The sequence below is a fragment of the Colletotrichum gloeosporioides genome (assembly GCF_011800055.1).
Source record: "Colletotrichum gloeosporioides strain Lc1 chromosome Unknown consensus_81, whole genome shotgun sequence".
Classification (NCBI taxonomy): domain Eukaryota; kingdom Fungi; phylum Ascomycota; class Sordariomycetes; order Glomerellales; family Glomerellaceae; genus Colletotrichum; species Colletotrichum gloeosporioides.
The window spans coordinates 260,260-275,789 of NW_025544726.1; the positions used below are offsets into that span (position 1 = coordinate 260,260).

A 15,530-nucleotide genomic window follows, 5' to 3' on the forward strand; every position below is an offset into this window, starting at 1 on the left:
CCCGCGGTTCCCGGAGTGGCTGAAGCTCCGAAACCGGTTTAGCGACCTGCTGCGGAGTTCTGTTTGCGGCGACTCAGGCGTCGTGGAGTTGAATAGTTGATCGAATTGCCTCTTGGTGATGGACACAAGTTGAGGAGTGATTGTGGGTTGGAAAAAGATTGCAAAAGAGGTAAATGCAAGATAACAGTCCAGGTCTCGTACAGTCTGTGTGTTTGTCCTCTGTTTGAGGCGGGTGCTCTCAAACTTACAAAGCGAGTGCACTCGCCTTCATTGACTTGTGACCACTTTTTCTACCTTGCTCACATGGCGAGAGCTTATCCAGTACCAAATAGGCGAGAGCATTAAGGCATTGAGTCTTCAAATAAGATTTCCGGAAAAAATAAGTACAGAAGAGCTGAAAAGTGCCCAACTGATCTGATTTATTCTGCATGATGGATTGGGTCAGTCTGTGTTCAATTCCTACTCTGGAGGCGGGTGCTGTTGAACTGTCCAGGCTGCACTCGCCATAATTGAGTTGTGCCCCCTATATCTACCTCAGTTGCCACACCGTGAGTCGAATTAAGACTCCAAAGGCGAGAGCAGTGGGCCTCTAATTTGCTAAAGGAATAGCTTTGTCAAAGGCGAATGCTAAAAAACGTCACCTACGTGAGTGCACTCGCCTTCATTGAGTTGCGTACGCTTTGTACAACTCAATCAAGAGGTAGAAGCTGACTAAAAAGGCTAGAGCAATAAGATCTTTATGTTATTTTTGAGTTGGATCCTGAGAAAGAGACTGCAGCTGCATTTTTGTTTCTGTTTTTGTGCTGAGTGTTCTTTAAAGTATAAGATGGATGCAGTTGCCCAAGTGAACTTCACTCAGCAGTTGAGAATGAAAAGTAATAGCTTCCTCTCCACCTAGATGGTGAGAGCATTAGATGTTCGGCTTACAATCATATTGTTTTGGAATAGAAAGTTATTGGAGAAAACCTGACAAAATTTTGACCGAGATCTGTGTAATTCGAATTTTTTCTTGGAAACATGTTCCCACAAAGCTAACTCGAATTCAAATCAGCTTCTTTGCCAAGACATCGGCCAATGATAGCCCATGCTTCGTCTACAGATCCCGTGTGACCAAGGATATGTTGATCTGGTCGAATCAAAACAGCGGTTCCCCCTCTAAGCCCCATGATGCTGATCCAAGGCCCCTCTGCACCGGCGACAGAGACGTCCACACTGCGCAGCCGAACATCGCTGGAGCCAACCCTACGGCTCGAACTGGGATACTTCAAGCCTCTGTCATAGTGAAGAAGGCTGAACTCTCCCTCGGGAATCAAATCCAACGTCGACCTACCATTTGCAAGCCACGCATGCGGGAGTCGGGCACCAATGGCGGACGATGGCTGGTAATCCGAGCAGTCCGCAAGAAGTCGTCTGGGGTCTCTACTCTTGTCGTACACGTATCCAATCTGAAGAGCCAGGGAATCGAAATGCGGTTTGTTGAGTGCCAGGCTCTGTTCGAACTCCATTTTCATCGCATGACAGCTGAATGATGCTCTTTCAGCCGAAGCCTTTCGAACCAATTTCTCGACCGTCTTGTTAAGATCAAGCCACCTGGCTTCGTTATATGCCGATTGAACCGAGTTTGCTACCGCTACAGGCTGTCGTTCTTCTGAATACGTAACCAACAAAGATGCGAGGTGCGTCCCAGAACGGATGGCGATGCCGAGTTTCCATGCTAGGTTGTGAGCGTCTCCTATCCCGGTGTTAATGCCCAGGCCTCCTTGAGGAGGGAAAGAGTGTGCCGAGTCTCCGACGAGATGGATTCGCTGAATAGTATCGCTATAGGCACTTGCTACCTTGGGCCACGTGTTCCAGACATTCACGGACAGAATCTTCGCTTCCACATTCGATCCGATACAGGAACGGATTATTTCCTGACATCTGGCATCCGTGAAACTCCCAAGGGGCTCATTTTCGAGCTCGACGGGCCGTACATGAACCCAAGAGTGTTGCGGATCGTAAATAATTAGCCCTCCTCTGTGGTCCGGGTTGAGACAGAAGGACAGCTGACCGCGCCTGTCTCTGTTTGCAAATGATCTGGTTAAGTCGCCGGATGCATGAATCGAGCAGTAGAATCTCTTTGGTCTTTCTATCCCATCGGGTGATGCCCATATGACGTTGGGCAGTCTGGAGCGGACTATGGAATCAGCCCCATCGGCGCCTACGACGTACTCTGATGTTATCTTCACCGTCGTAGAAGGGTCTGATCTGCTTGCGATCAATGAAATCAGCTTTCCTTCTTCGAACTCGACATCCTCCCAGTCCCATGAAGAGTAGATGGAAACCATTCCACTCAGAAGGACCGCTTCTTGAAGAAACTCTTCCAAAGCCGGCTGTGCAACGTTGAAGAGAGGCTCAGGGGTGACATCTTTGACAGCATCGTCTTGCCGTTCGTATGGAAGTTTCCCCAACTCCTGAGCCGCCAGGCCCAAGTTGAATCGAACCCAAAAGGAGTCTTGTGTCGTTGAGCCTAGGCTTCGCAGCTTGCTGATGTCAAGCCCGGCTTGCCTCATTATCTCAAGGCTTCTGGGGTTGACGGCGTGAGCTTTGGGTTGACCTAGTCGCGAAGGGTAGCGTGTGATTATGATGGAGGGGATTTTTTGCCTGGCTAGAAGATACGCGGTCATCAATCCCGCAGGGCCCGCGCCGACGATAAGGACCGTGGTCGTCGCCGGCGGCTTGCGGTTCTGATTATTTGGGTTTTCGGGTGCTTGGGAAACGTCTGTCATTGTGAAGGTGCCACAGTGGGCAGGAATGAGATGGGAAAAATTGGTAGACATGGTGATCAATTTGATCAAGTCTCAATTTTTGGCCATGAAAATAGGTTACTTAATTGTAGAATTATCGAAAAATGGGTGTACTGGTTCTCATGACATTGCTTCCGAGGACGCACGTGCACTGGGCCTAATGTTAAGGTTTCCCTCACCTCTCCGTGGATGTTCTAGTCAATGCCGGACATTTTGGAACACCGAAGAAACTGGTCAACGTAACCTACACCTTCTTTCGTGTGTCTGGAAGGATTCCTTTTCTTGATGTCTGGATGTTCCACAGATGAACAGACCAGCGCTTCCACGCCGACATTTATTGATCAGACGCTCTTTGATCATGGGCACCTAGTGTGGTCTCAGATTTGCTGTCCTGGCCAAGCTTATTCGAATGCTGTTGACGTATCAATTGAACGGCATATTATTCTATCTCCCTTACGTTATCGCCCTCTACGTGTCATGAAGCTCGAGACCTACCTGCTACAGACAAGAAATAAATCACAAGGCATATATAACTACGATACATCCTCCTGTCCCGCCCACGAGAGTCGTAACCGTTCTCAGAACTCAGTGACTTATCACAGATAACAGTCTGCATGGGAAAGAGATACGATGGCTTGGGGAGTAATGGCTACAAACTTGTGCCCTCAACAACCGTGCTTAGTATTCAAACAGTTGGAATGAAGGGAACAACTACATATGAATCGAACTTTCCACCAAAATGAATATGGTGCCTGCCCTTGTTTATCCCGTAAACACTAGGCGTTTGCATATCTGGTATCTCCAAGTAGGCGTCTTTACTGCCACCCACTCGAAACAGAAGACTTTCCCCTTCGTAAAACTGCATTCCAATGGGCCAAAGACCTATTTCAACAGGCACGATCTCGCCCGGCGGGACCTTCTGGACTTCCTTGTGGGGATGATATGGCATGATGGAGTTTTGTTTGGATCGGTCAGTAGCACGATGGGAGACGCGCAGCATTCCGTGAGATCCAGTGAACTGCGCGTGAATGAGTCAACATGCATTCATAGAACGGTCCGAACCACTGACCTTGATAATATTTGAGCCTACCACATCCTCTTGATAGTTGTGGCTCTTGGGAATCGCGGTCCATGGTATATTGACGTGCTCAAGGACCTTTCCAGACTTGTCCACTTTCCTCAAACTAACATAGATGTCCATGTCGTCCGCATCATTGCATGAGACCCAAAGCTTGGCTTTGGTGAATCCCATCAATGTGGTGGTATCCGTGAATGTGAAGAAAAGGTCTGCTGTCTCCGATTTGACTTCAGACTGATACGAAGCGACGCCAGTGGACTCCGGGCAGTAGAGGGAAAGATGGCCCTCGGTTAGGTAGAGCTTCTTGTATTCAGTCTTTGCGTGGGGATAGCTATCCATTGGGAAGTGCTCGATCGGTTTCTAGCATGAGCGACTGATTAGTCATGGGTCCTAAGGCAGATTGAGGCACTCACAGGGCCGAAGCGATCTCCAAACGTCAGAATTGACACCCGCACCGGGTTGGTCTTCTCCCAGTCATTTTCAATGCCCTTCAAATACCGGTCAAAGAATGCTTGAAGCTCGTCTGTCATGTCGGGTCTGTAGATATCAAACCATTCTTGTGTGCAGTGAACCCGAAGCCACTTCTTGCTCTTCGCCGTTCGGAAGCCTTGAATGGTTCCGTAGCTGTGGATGCTGGAGCTGTAGCCTGCGACGACGTACATGGGGATGTCGATGTTTTCGATTTTGGCTATCTTGTCTTCCCAGTAGGGGTTCATCAGCGGCCACTTCTCGATTGCTTTCGCGACATCTTCTCGCTTCTGTCGGCCGCGGACGGTTGCACGATAGAGAAGGTTATCAAAGGTAGCGTCAGGTATGCCGCCTCTACACAACACGTCGCGATATTTATCTGTGAAGCCTTCCCAGGGCGCAATAGCCTTAAGAGATGGAGGGCAAAGGGACGCGGTGCTCCATTGTACTTGGGCCAGCCACGAATTGCCTTGCATTCCCACGGAGCCCGAGCACCAGGGCAGACTAGCGATATGCTCCACGATTTCTGCACCATCTCGGCCTGCAAGACTGTCAGTTGTCTTCAAAGGATAACATAAAATGACACGTCTGTACCGGACCCTGTTCCCTCAATGAATAGGTCTCCCTCCGAGTCCCACGAACCCCGGACATCAACGCTGATGATGGCGTAACCTCGTGGAACCCATTCGGCGGGGTCAGCCCTGTGAACTTCTTAAGCAATCATCCGAGTATGAGAGTGACTTCAATTTAACATACGACTCAAACTTCTCCAGTCCAGAGAGCATTTCCTCTTTCACGCCAACCCTATACGGCATGAGATCGTAGTTGCGGAATCCATGCCCCCCTTTTCCGTAGGGGCTGAGGGCAAGAAGCGCAGGGACTTTTTCCGAAGTATTCGGCCGACAAACATCGTAGTATATCTGCAGCATTTGGTTAGGCTTACTTGTTTGTGGCTTTTGCGGCGTGGTGGTATTACTTTGACTCCATCGGAGTGCTTCATCTCCTCATTCACCTCGTAGATTATCTCGCTAGGAAGAGGTCGACTTCGCGGTGTCTTTCGCCACCCCATGGGCAGAAGTTCTTTCCTTCTTTCTTTGAATGAATACGTAAAACAATTGTCTTCATTTTCGGGTGGAATTGTGTCGCAAAGAGGCACGTTGTTACCGTTGATGACCAGTTTGGAGTCCATTCTGGGCATTAGATATTGCTTAGTATTGCCGTGAGACAGAATTTTCTATCAATCTGGTATAGTGAACTGTGAAGGAACTATTACAAACAAAGGCTCAGAATGATTTATTCCCGGAATAGGTGCGAAGGCTTGGTGCCTAGATGGTCGGAAGATCGAGATCTGCATGGAGGGAATTTCCACGGAGGCCTGAATGCCAAATACTTCGCAAAGCCCGCCTAATTGATGATTCCCTGGTACCAACAGCACATGCGCTTTGATTGCCATAGTTGACCTAGGTAAGGTATGAAGGGTTTATGGTGACGATCGGGGCCGCGGTACATCGCTCTCCCGACTTTTCCATGGGTCATGATCAGATGAACTATGCGAGCCTTGCCGGTAGTCATGCCAGTCCGAGGACCGATTTCGGTCAATAGACCTTCCGAGAAATTTGAACGACGTTCCTAAGAAATGATGAAGAACACCCTAATCGTGACGACCTCGGAAAGTTACACCTCAAAAAGGGAATTATCGTCCGAAAAGTTTCATCTTGTTTCCATGCCCCAAATATTTCAAACCTTCTCTGGAAGTCAATATGGACTAACTACACTCTGCTCAGATTCCTAAGATTCGTCTCAACCTCCTTGGCTAAGACTGTCACATCAATCTTCCCGGGAAGCTTAGTATCATTCCATTTTGCCACCTGTTCCGCGGCATTTAGAACAGCTTCAATCGCTGCCACGGATATCCCCAGTCCCATGGAACCTTTCAAGTGACTCTTCGCCTGCCTCGTTGCCCCCAGTGCGGTTATTGCGCCGGCAATGGTGATTTCGCATAAAGGAAGACTTTGAGTTCTCTCAGAGCCTCCAACCAGGAAACCAAATACCGCAATGTTCGCGATGTATGCTAGTAGACGTGAGCTTGACGAGTCAAAATGGGGCAGCAATCACTGACTAATTTCGGGGAAGACCTCCCCCATCATACGATGAACTTCGGCGTTTCCCACAGCGCGGTAAATGGCTTCGTTGGTATCGATTCCTTTCTCGAACCAGTCGGCATCTGTGATCAAGGGTCTTGGTGGAATGTCATCAATTGTGTAGCATATCGTGTAGCTGGGGGTAAAGCTTGCCTGTCAATCTGATTGGACATGCTGATACCGAGCTCTCGAAGCTCCCCGATCAAACCTAGACAGGCGGGAACGCATTGTGGCAGTCCCGTAAAAGGCCAAGTCAGGTCGAGGGCAAGTTTGAATGACGCGAACAACATCTTCGTTCCGTCGACGTCTCTCGATTTGGCCAGATCGTGGAATAGTCTAGGAACCGCATCACCACGGCGTTGAGCGCAAAGCATTGCGGCCTTTAGGTACGATCAGCACTGCGTCCCTTTATCTGACAGAAAAGCATCGCAACTCACAATTATACCAGGCGCAACAGGCGCAATAGCTCCGCCGTCCACAAGCTCCAGGTGTCGCACTAGGTGGTGGAAAACGGTCTCATCGTAAAGTGATGCATCATTTGCCAGATTGGCATTTGTGTATTTGTCATTGAATTCTCTCACAGTGCCAGACATTGTGAATTTGCGATGAGACAAAACACCACGGGCTTGGGGAGGCTGGGAGTGCAACACTATCAGGAGTCTTCCGTAATTATATCTATCTGCATCTCCATTCAAACGGCTTATGATTGGTAGTTCATCGAATTCAATGCCTTAAGTGTGAGATGGCGGGTAAAGCTTCATCTTCCAGACTTGGATTTGCCACATCTTCCACGGAACCGAAACCAAAAACGGGCAGTCAAGCAGTAGACCTGATCTCGCGTATTTCATCGCCGACACATATACGACCCCTTAATCTTGCAATAATTACCTCCGAATTCTTGAGAGTACTAGCCATACCGCGACTGGCACCCTTAATGTTATCATGGCCCAAACCTCCGACGATTTAAACGCATATGACTATCATAGCCATGTACCTAAACAAGGAAAGTTGTATGATTGGGCCGACGGTCTGAATCGCATAATGACGGCATTTTACAGGATGGCAACGTTTCGGAGACATTGACGACAGCGACCCGTACAAGTATTCAACAACTATCGTGACCAATCCGGAACTTCAGCCGCTTTGGAAAGCTTGGAAAGCAAATCTCGAGGTCCCGTTTCATGGCATCACTTGCGATGGCCGTAAACAAGAGGGACTCTATGTTCTTCGGGATGAAGTGGCTCCAACACAAAATATGGTAGCTCGATCACTGCGCATGAGAATCAAGAGTGTGGCTGAAAGACTCCAGGTGCAAGCAGCCCGGACGTTGTTGCAGGTTCTGAGCCCTAGCGAGAAAAGGATCGTCTCGCATAGCCTTGATTCCGAGGACTGGTAAGTCAGGATGTCAAATCCAATTTAGGAAGTGCTAACTGAAAACTCAAATCTGCGATAGGAGAAAATGGATGAACCCCGAATTCGTGTTGTTCAAATGTGGCCTACGTCTCGAATATTTGGAAGAAGCGAAAATCGAATCCATCATGAACCTCGTACAGAGTTCCCTTGACGACAAGGGGTTCGATAAAGTTAGAGGGGCGATGAAGACTAACAAATTTCTCGGTGAACTTTGCGGTAAAAAGGCGATTTTGAACGAGTATAGTTATTTGTAAGTGAACCCAGATATTTCTGACGGCCACACTGACTCTTGACGGCATAGCTTTGCGATCTTCGGGGAACCTTCAGAGACAGAGCCCTGGTCGTACATGCTTTTCGGCCACCATCTTGCTCTCAATGTTTTCATCGCTCGACAGCAGATGGTCATTGGTCCAGTCTTTATCGGGGCTGAGCCAAGTGTATGTCAAACCCGGACTTCGAGTGAAAGTCAGCATGCGGATATGGAGGTCGCTTACATGCACTCAGATTATTGACGATGGTCCGGATAAAGGGATAACGCTGTGTGCGGAGGAAAGCGAGCTGGGTTTACGACTAATGCAGTCGCTTTCGCCGGCAATGCAAAAGAAAGCGCAACTATACTCCGGATTGCACGACTCAGCTATGCCAGAGGGTCGATGGAACCCGGCTGATCAGGTGCGCGTATTGAGCACCGGACATAAATCTAGGCTAATATACACGCGCAGAGACATCTGGCTGGCGCCTTTCAAGATAACCGAGTTATCCCTTACGAAGGCGTCCTAGCTACCGACATGACCATCGAGCAGCGGGAATTGCTTGTGTCGATCATTTCCACCTCTACGCTTCTTCCGCCAGGGCCACTTGAGTTCCGACTAGCGGATGTTCGCGAACACCTTGCGGAAACCTATTTCTGTTGGATAGGCGGCTTTAGCTCGACGGACCCTTTTTACTATCGAATTCAGAGTCCGGTTACGCTCTTTGAGTTTGACCATCACTCCGGGGTCTTCCTTACCAACGACGAACCTGCAAAATATCATATTCACACGATTCAGAGACTTCCCAATGGCAATGACTATGGACGGTCATTGAGAGAACTGCTCGCGGAAGAGATGGGGGAAGACGATCCTGAGTACAAGGTCTGGCCAGGAAATCCATTGGCGTGCGACAGGGTCTGAGTAAATTACTTTTCGTCTGATGTAGCCTAGCATTGGACATGGATCAGCCCATGAGCTGGTGTAACGGTGTCTACGTGGTTATGTAGATTTAACTTTGTTTCCCTTACGTCGCGTGTGCACTGCCGTCGGGTAGAATCGATGCTTGGCCATCCATCTATGACAGAGAGATAAATGATCGACAGGTAGTTCGGCAGCTCTGCGAGCCCGTGCATTGCCTATGCGAACTCTTTTATCAGCGGAGCTCGCCCTGTATCACCATCGTCTGGCTGCATTTCTCTTCGTACCAATTCTGCTTGGATGATTTGTTGGGGACGCTGCAATCACTTAGATGAAATGCCTGATTCGTCTGGTTCGCCCACCAATCATCACCACCGACCGAAGCGAGTCGCTCGAGCTTGCGACTACTGCCGTAAGAAAAGGGTGCGTGAAAATGCCTTTCCTCTCGATTCCACGAGATAGTTGTGTTTACCTACTCACGCCGACAGTTGAAATGCACATCTGGCCAGCGGCCCTGCCTCAATTGCCAACTTTACAACACCCAGTGTATTTCGTCGGACCGAGGAAGGCGGCGTTCAACCCTAAATAGCTCGATAAATTCTGAACATGACAGTGGGATTGCTGAAAGCACCATCCATGCTCGCGGTCATCATACGGTGTACCAACACAACGATCCCAAGATGTGCCTTTCAATAGACCCTGCCATGAATGCAAGCCCTAGGTTCGAAAACCAAGCGGCGATGCCACGTTCATGGTCTCCTTACGCCGGTCTTGACGGCGAAGCAGGACCCCAACGTTCCCGTCATGACTTTCGCCACTCTGGAGACGCAGCACCCCCTGATTTGTGGGATTTTGACAGCACCAACTCAGAAGAGTTTTTCGACATTAACACAGATCTTCTGGCTGTGGAGGTTGAGGCCGATCCAAACTTGCGGGCTCAGCTATCTCAAAACGGCGAACTCGACAATTCGCCATCAATTTCCCCTGGGGTATCGGCTTCCAAGCCCTTGGCCCAAAACCTAACAAGAGGCAAAGTATCCAACATAGAAACTCTACGGGGTGAAGGAAAGTATCCAGATTCGCAATCCCACGCGGGGCCTCCCGCTATCTACATTCGGCAGAATGAAACTCAGGGACATCATCTCGGTAAGTGAATTGCCAAGTCTACAACATATCACGTTGCCCACCTGAATGATTAACACGTTGCATACTATCAGGTGGAAGCTCAGTCGCTGCTACACTGGCTATTTGCCTAGCAGACGGTCTCAAAAGCCAACATCTTCCCCTAGAGCCTTACAAACTCCGCTTTCTCATCGAAGCAGGTCCACAGGTTGAGGAAATTGGTCTTTCTTCTTTACAGAATCTTTCTTCGCAGTCACTGCCACCTCGAGACACAGCTTTTTGCAGCTTGCAAGGTTGGTGGACCACAATCACAAGAATTGTATGGCGTATGGCTGAGATTATCTTTGTGTGCAGCATACTTCCGTAACATCAATGCCACTCTGCCCATATTAGATGAGGATCTGTTCATGGCCCGGGTTGAGATGTTTTACACTCAGGAGCGCATTCAGCTCGACATTTTCGATTACTGCAAGCTCTACCTTGCGATCTCCATAGGAGCTCTCAGTGATAGAGGCGCTATATCTAAACCATGCAGAGATGCGGATGAGCTCTATTCTACCTGCTACCGACAGGCCTGGTCCATTATGTTGGACTCGCTGGCAGCTCCATGCGAAGCTTCTGTGCAGATTCTACTACTTCACGTAAGTTTATCACGACACGTAATGCCCGATTGTAAGAGATCTATACTGACAAGTAGTTGGATAATAGGTCGTATATCAGCTTTACTTCGGCAGATGCGGAATAGCATGGGTGTTCTGCGGCCTTGCAGTCCGCATCGCGCAGTCTCTGGGGTTGCACCAAAGAAGTCCGCCAGATGTTGGGTTTTCCGAGCGCCGCCGCGCCATTCGCACTCGCCTATGGTTCTTGACTTTTGGTCTCGATGCGTGAGCTGAGCCTGACAGAACACTTGTTCAAATTTGGCCTATTAACGTGCCTCAACAGCAATCTGTCACTGTCCCAAGGGCGCTCACCTGGGACATCAACCGAAGTATTCGAAAAGTGCATGGTCATTGACCACCAGCCCTTCACCGAACTCGAGGCCAGTTCTGGATTCCTCGACATCGTTCAGTGGTGGTATTTGTTGCATCAAATTCAGAATCAATTCTGTTTTGTGATGCAATCGGATTGCTCGGCTATTTCTAGGCTTCAGAGAATTTCACAGGTGGACCAACGCCTCGCAACTTGGAAGGAAGGTTTGCCCGTCGCGTGTCGCCCAGAGGGTGTGGTATTGTCGCCGATGGATACCCACCCACACGTCTTCTTGCTTCACATAGATTATTACAACTTTCTTCGCACAATCCACTTGTCGATCGTTGTCCTGAGGTCGGCGTTCTGCAACTCAGAAGAACCTGAGCCTTCGCGGTTTCAGGCGAGCGAGGCCATATGTGTTGAAGCTGCGAGATCTTTCATCAAGGCCCTGAACAAGTGTGTATAACCTTTTGACTCAAAGGCCTTCACTGACAACTGATTTATTGCTGACGAATTGGTGGGGTAGCATGGGAGATACGAATGTGAAGACGCACACCCTTTTGTAGGTTCATTTGACGACTTGAAGCTGCCTGGTAATGATCTAATGCCTTCCAGATTTCAATCCACCAATTACATGGCCGCAATCGCTGTTTTATATAGAAGCATCATGAAATACCCGTCAAATATGTCATCAAGAGCAGACATCGAATATTTGCGGGCGGGAAAGGTACATCTGGAGAGGGACATGCCCGCAAACATTATTGGCCCAGCGGTCAAAGCGTTGTTTGACGAAATGCTGTCTTCCGCAGAAGAAATGGTATCGAAGCAAACCTGCTACTAGCAATTGTTCTAAAGCGGCAACTACCAAGCGAAGCAGGACTTATCGTCCTGAACCCAAACGATGGCTTCTCTCTTCCGGTAGCGAATATAGCGTTGAAAACCCTCTTTTTCAGGGAGTGAGCGACTGGTGAACCTGCCTACACCATGTGATGATAGACATGCCGAAGATTCGAAGTCGCATCCGGGCCGCACATTCATAAGATCGGCAATGTCTGGCATGTAAAACACTAGTAGACCTGCTCAGCAACACCGTTCGACGAGATCGGGCCGCTGCGGAATGGGACTGTCTTACATGACGACTCTTGGTTCGATCTTGGTGTCCGCTAGGAACGCAATCTGGAACACTGACGGCTTGCCAGGGAATGGTTTCCTTGTGACTCCAGAGCAACCAACAAATAACTAAGACAGGTTGATCATGCCACTATAAGGCCCTTTAAATGTCGCAATAGAGCGAAACTTGAATCTCCCTCTTACAACATTCACATACGCTCTTTTCTGGCTGGTATTCAAAATGGGGCAATTCTGGTCCTCACCTCCCTCAGCGTATGAGGGTTGCGGGGCACTCGCCGACCTATCCAGTCTGGAGCTCATCTACCAAGGGAGCGGCACAGGGCCGGTTGATTGCCAACGTCGATGTAACGCAATCCCTCGAGACTTTTCCATCATTCTCGACACCTCCTGCTATTGCTCCAAGCCAGGCACAACCATCGTCTTTGACGCCTCCGTGGCCTTGGAAAATAGCCAATGTAACCAATACACATGCCAAGAGTCCTATCCGCCCTTCGGCAATCCCAAGTGTGGTGGTGTGATTACGGCGTCAACCTCGGCTTCATCAAGCGCAGGTTGTCCCGTCGCAATGTACACTACCCTGTACTCCGTGTATGGAATTCGCGCAGCTTCTACGCGGACTGCAACGTTTTGCTCCGCATCTCTGAGCTCGTCAACTGCTCCTACCTTGACGACGAGCACGTCTAGCGCTTCGAGCAGCCCCTCTTCGTCGTCCTCAGGAACTACTTCTACAACAAGTATTTCCATTTCCAGCACAGCAACTTCAGGTACAGAGGTATCTTCGACAACTTCAAACGCAGAATCAATCAGTTCGAGTACTTCATTCTCCATGCCATCAATCGCTAGCAGTACTTCCTCAACACCCACTTCTCTTGATGCCACCTCAGCATCAAGCCTTCCTGCGCCAGATACCAGTACCACGGCCGCACCAATCCTTACCAGCAGAACCACCTCTGTATCAACTACAATCAGCTCGGAAGTCTTCCCTCCAAGCTCATCAGTATCAACTAGTGGTGCCGCCTCGGCGACCTCGTCGTTTCTTCCAACTGTTTCTAGTTCTTCTGTTAGGATCGGTAGCGCGACCAGCTTTTCTTCTTCCTTCACCATCAGCTTGCCATCGGGCAGTCAATCGACGGGTGTGCTTACCAGTATGATACCTGGAACTTCTTCACCAACAATGGTGATCAGCACCCCGCGTTCCTTCCCAAACTCAACTGTCTCCGCCGGATCATTTACAAGACTGTTAACCAATACCAACAGCTTGGAACTAACAACCACTCAACGACTTGAATTAACAAGTAATTCGGGGTCCACTACAGGCAGTACACGATTGGGCACTCCGCTTGAGGCGACCTCAGTTCTGTCTTCCGCTTCCGTCGCTTCAGCTTCTTCCTCGCCCACCTCCTCTCTTAGCGTAACCTCTTCTATTGTCTCGTCTTTAACGTTCTCCGCAACTTCATCGTATGCAATGGCATTGCCGTCAATCTCGGGACTTTCGACTCTTCTGGAAACCAAGACTTCTACCACCACGGGAGCATCGGCGACAAGCACAACCAGTTCTGATCAGGGAACCCTCTCAATTCCATCTTTATCAGCAGCACAGCTTTTCAAAATAACTGTCATCCCACTGAACCCATCCACAACCGCGCGAAGTTAATGATGCAAGCCGCCTTCACGGTCTACGAAGACCCTCAATGCGAAAAACACCAGCCGCTACACATAGGTAGCTTAGCAAAGTAACATGAGGTCCACGACGTAGCCTGGTCTCTTCCAGTGTTTTTGAGGACTACGAGTTCGAATTCAACAACGTTTAACTTCTTTGATGGTCCCGGAATGGATCGTGGGAAGGTCACTTGAAACCGGCAGTCTAGGGCCGAATGACGGAGTGGGGCCGTCGTGGCGGGGAGCCCGAGAAATAAGGCGCCCCGATCTCATCGACCGCCGGACACCGAGGCAACACCGATGTACGGATTAGAAGGCGGGGAACCTTGATTAAAATGCAACTCTCAATATTTTCTATTACCAATCAAATTTTTTTGTCCATCGGGCGGGGTGCTTCAGGAGTCCGGCATCTTGTACTTAAAAGCCAGTCTCTTCCTGAACAACACGCTCTTCTCATCACACCAGGCCTTCTTAACTTCTGGTTCAATTCGTCAGTCCAAGCTTTGCGCCATTTTCAGGAACTTATTTATCTATTCATTTAAAGCCTAGCCTTGAATATGAAGGTTGCTGTTGCTGGCGCAGGCGACATCGCCAAATACCTCGTTGAGGCGCTTCGCAACCAGGACCACGATGTAGTCATCTTGACTCGCAGTCCAAAGCCTTTCTTCGAAAGCCTTGAACAACGCATGACAGACTATTCCCTTCAGAGTATTCGACAGCATCTTGCTGATTGCGATGCTCTTATCTCGTCCATCACGGGCTACGCCACCGACTTCGTGCGTATCCATCTCGACATGCTTGAGGCTTGCCGAACGTCTCCTCGGTGCAAGAGTTTTCTCCCCTCAGTGTGGGCTGGCAACTACGAAGAGGTTCCTGATCAGCCCATCTATGTCGGCGATGATCTCAGCGTCATTCTCAACAAGCTTCGAGCCCAAGATGAGGTCAAGTGGACATTCTTCTGCCAAGGATGGATGTCTGACTATCTCCTCCCCACTTCGCAGCGACACTTTGCCGATTACGGTGATCGATGGGTCCAAAATTACGAGAAAAAGGAATTCACCCTATACGGCAACGGATCTCAGAAGGTCGATTTCACTTCGGCTAGAGATGCAACTCGAGCTGTAGCTGTTCTCATGAATCATGATCCGTCCACCTGGGAGAACTTCACTTGTGTTTCTGGTCAGCAAATGACCTGGCTTGAGCTTTCAGAGCTGGTGAAGATCAGGTTTCCCGAGTACAATGTTGTGAAGAAGTCGCTCGCCCAAAGCATCAAGCAGTTGGTGGCTAAGGAAAGCGACGCAAGCGTTGCGGTGGCCGTCTATGAGATCATGGGTCACAGCGAAGCACTGGCATTTTCTCCTACCAAGATTGCTGAGCATCGGAAGAAGTATTTCAGAGGATTGAAGTTCAGAACGGTGGAGGAACTCTTAGATGAAGCTGCTTCTCATCCTACAAGCATCGCCTAAGGTAGCTTAGCATTGGGGCCTGATATTATCTCATAATTTTACTTTCAACCAGCCTCCGCTTGGTAGCATGTTCTACCTTAGAGGTGAAAATTTGAGAACATGTGTTTCTTCAAGTCCAACATGAGGCA

The 15,530-nt window shown here is 49.3% G+C and overlaps 6 protein-coding genes across 6 annotated transcripts; 2 read left to right on the forward strand and 4 right to left on the reverse strand.

Moving 5' to 3' along the window:
• Positions 1-1,031: 1,031 nt before the first annotated feature.
• GCG54_00001093 (FAD-dependent monooxygenase apdD) lies at positions 1,032-2,768 on the reverse strand (the record flags this gene model as incomplete). Its single annotated transcript, XM_045401220.1, has 1 exon — positions 1,032-2,768. One exon carries the CDS (start codon positions 2,766-2,768, stop codon positions 1,032-1,034), a length of 1,737 nt encoding a protein of 578 aa, XP_045259145.1.
• A 703-nt stretch (positions 2,769-3,471) lies between these two features.
• GCG54_00001094 (uncharacterized protein) lies at positions 3,472-5,521 on the reverse strand (the record flags this gene model as incomplete). The annotated part of the gene is made up of 6 exons (XM_045401221.1): positions 3,472-3,804; positions 3,856-4,224; positions 4,278-4,873; positions 4,927-5,033; positions 5,089-5,252; positions 5,309-5,521. 6 exons carry the CDS (start codon positions 5,519-5,521, stop codon positions 3,472-3,474), a joined length of 1,782 nt encoding a protein of 593 aa, XP_045259146.1.
• Positions 5,522-6,101: 580 nt separating this feature from the next.
• Positions 6,102-7,066, reverse strand: GCG54_00001095 (uncharacterized protein; the record flags this gene model as incomplete). Its single annotated transcript, XM_045401222.1, has 4 exons — positions 6,102-6,403; positions 6,452-6,609; positions 6,645-6,853; positions 6,911-7,066. The coding sequence occupies 4 exons, from the start codon at positions 7,064-7,066 to the stop codon at positions 6,102-6,104; spliced, it is 825 nt and encodes a 274-aa protein (XP_045259147.1).
• A 662-nt stretch (positions 7,067-7,728) lies between these two features.
• Positions 7,729-9,058, forward strand: GCG54_00001096 (uncharacterized protein; the record flags this gene model as incomplete). The annotated part of the gene is made up of 5 exons (XM_045401223.1): positions 7,729-7,865; positions 7,927-8,136; positions 8,188-8,323; positions 8,391-8,558; positions 8,609-9,058. The coding sequence occupies 5 exons, from the start codon at positions 7,729-7,731 to the stop codon at positions 9,056-9,058; spliced, it is 1,101 nt and encodes a 366-aa protein (XP_045259148.1).
• A 3,699-nt stretch (positions 9,059-12,757) lies between these two features.
• Positions 12,758-13,381, reverse strand: GCG54_00001097 (uncharacterized protein; the record flags this gene model as incomplete). Its single annotated transcript, XM_045401224.1, has 1 exon — positions 12,758-13,381. One exon carries the CDS (start codon positions 13,379-13,381, stop codon positions 12,758-12,760), a length of 624 nt encoding a protein of 207 aa, XP_045259149.1.
• Positions 13,382-14,493: 1,112 nt separating this feature from the next.
• GCG54_00001098 (Oxidoreductase swnR) lies at positions 14,494-15,402 on the forward strand (the record flags this gene model as incomplete). Its single annotated transcript, XM_045401225.1, has 1 exon — positions 14,494-15,402. One exon carries the CDS (start codon positions 14,494-14,496, stop codon positions 15,400-15,402), a length of 909 nt encoding a protein of 302 aa, XP_045259150.1.
• Positions 15,403-15,530: the final 128 nt, after the last annotated feature.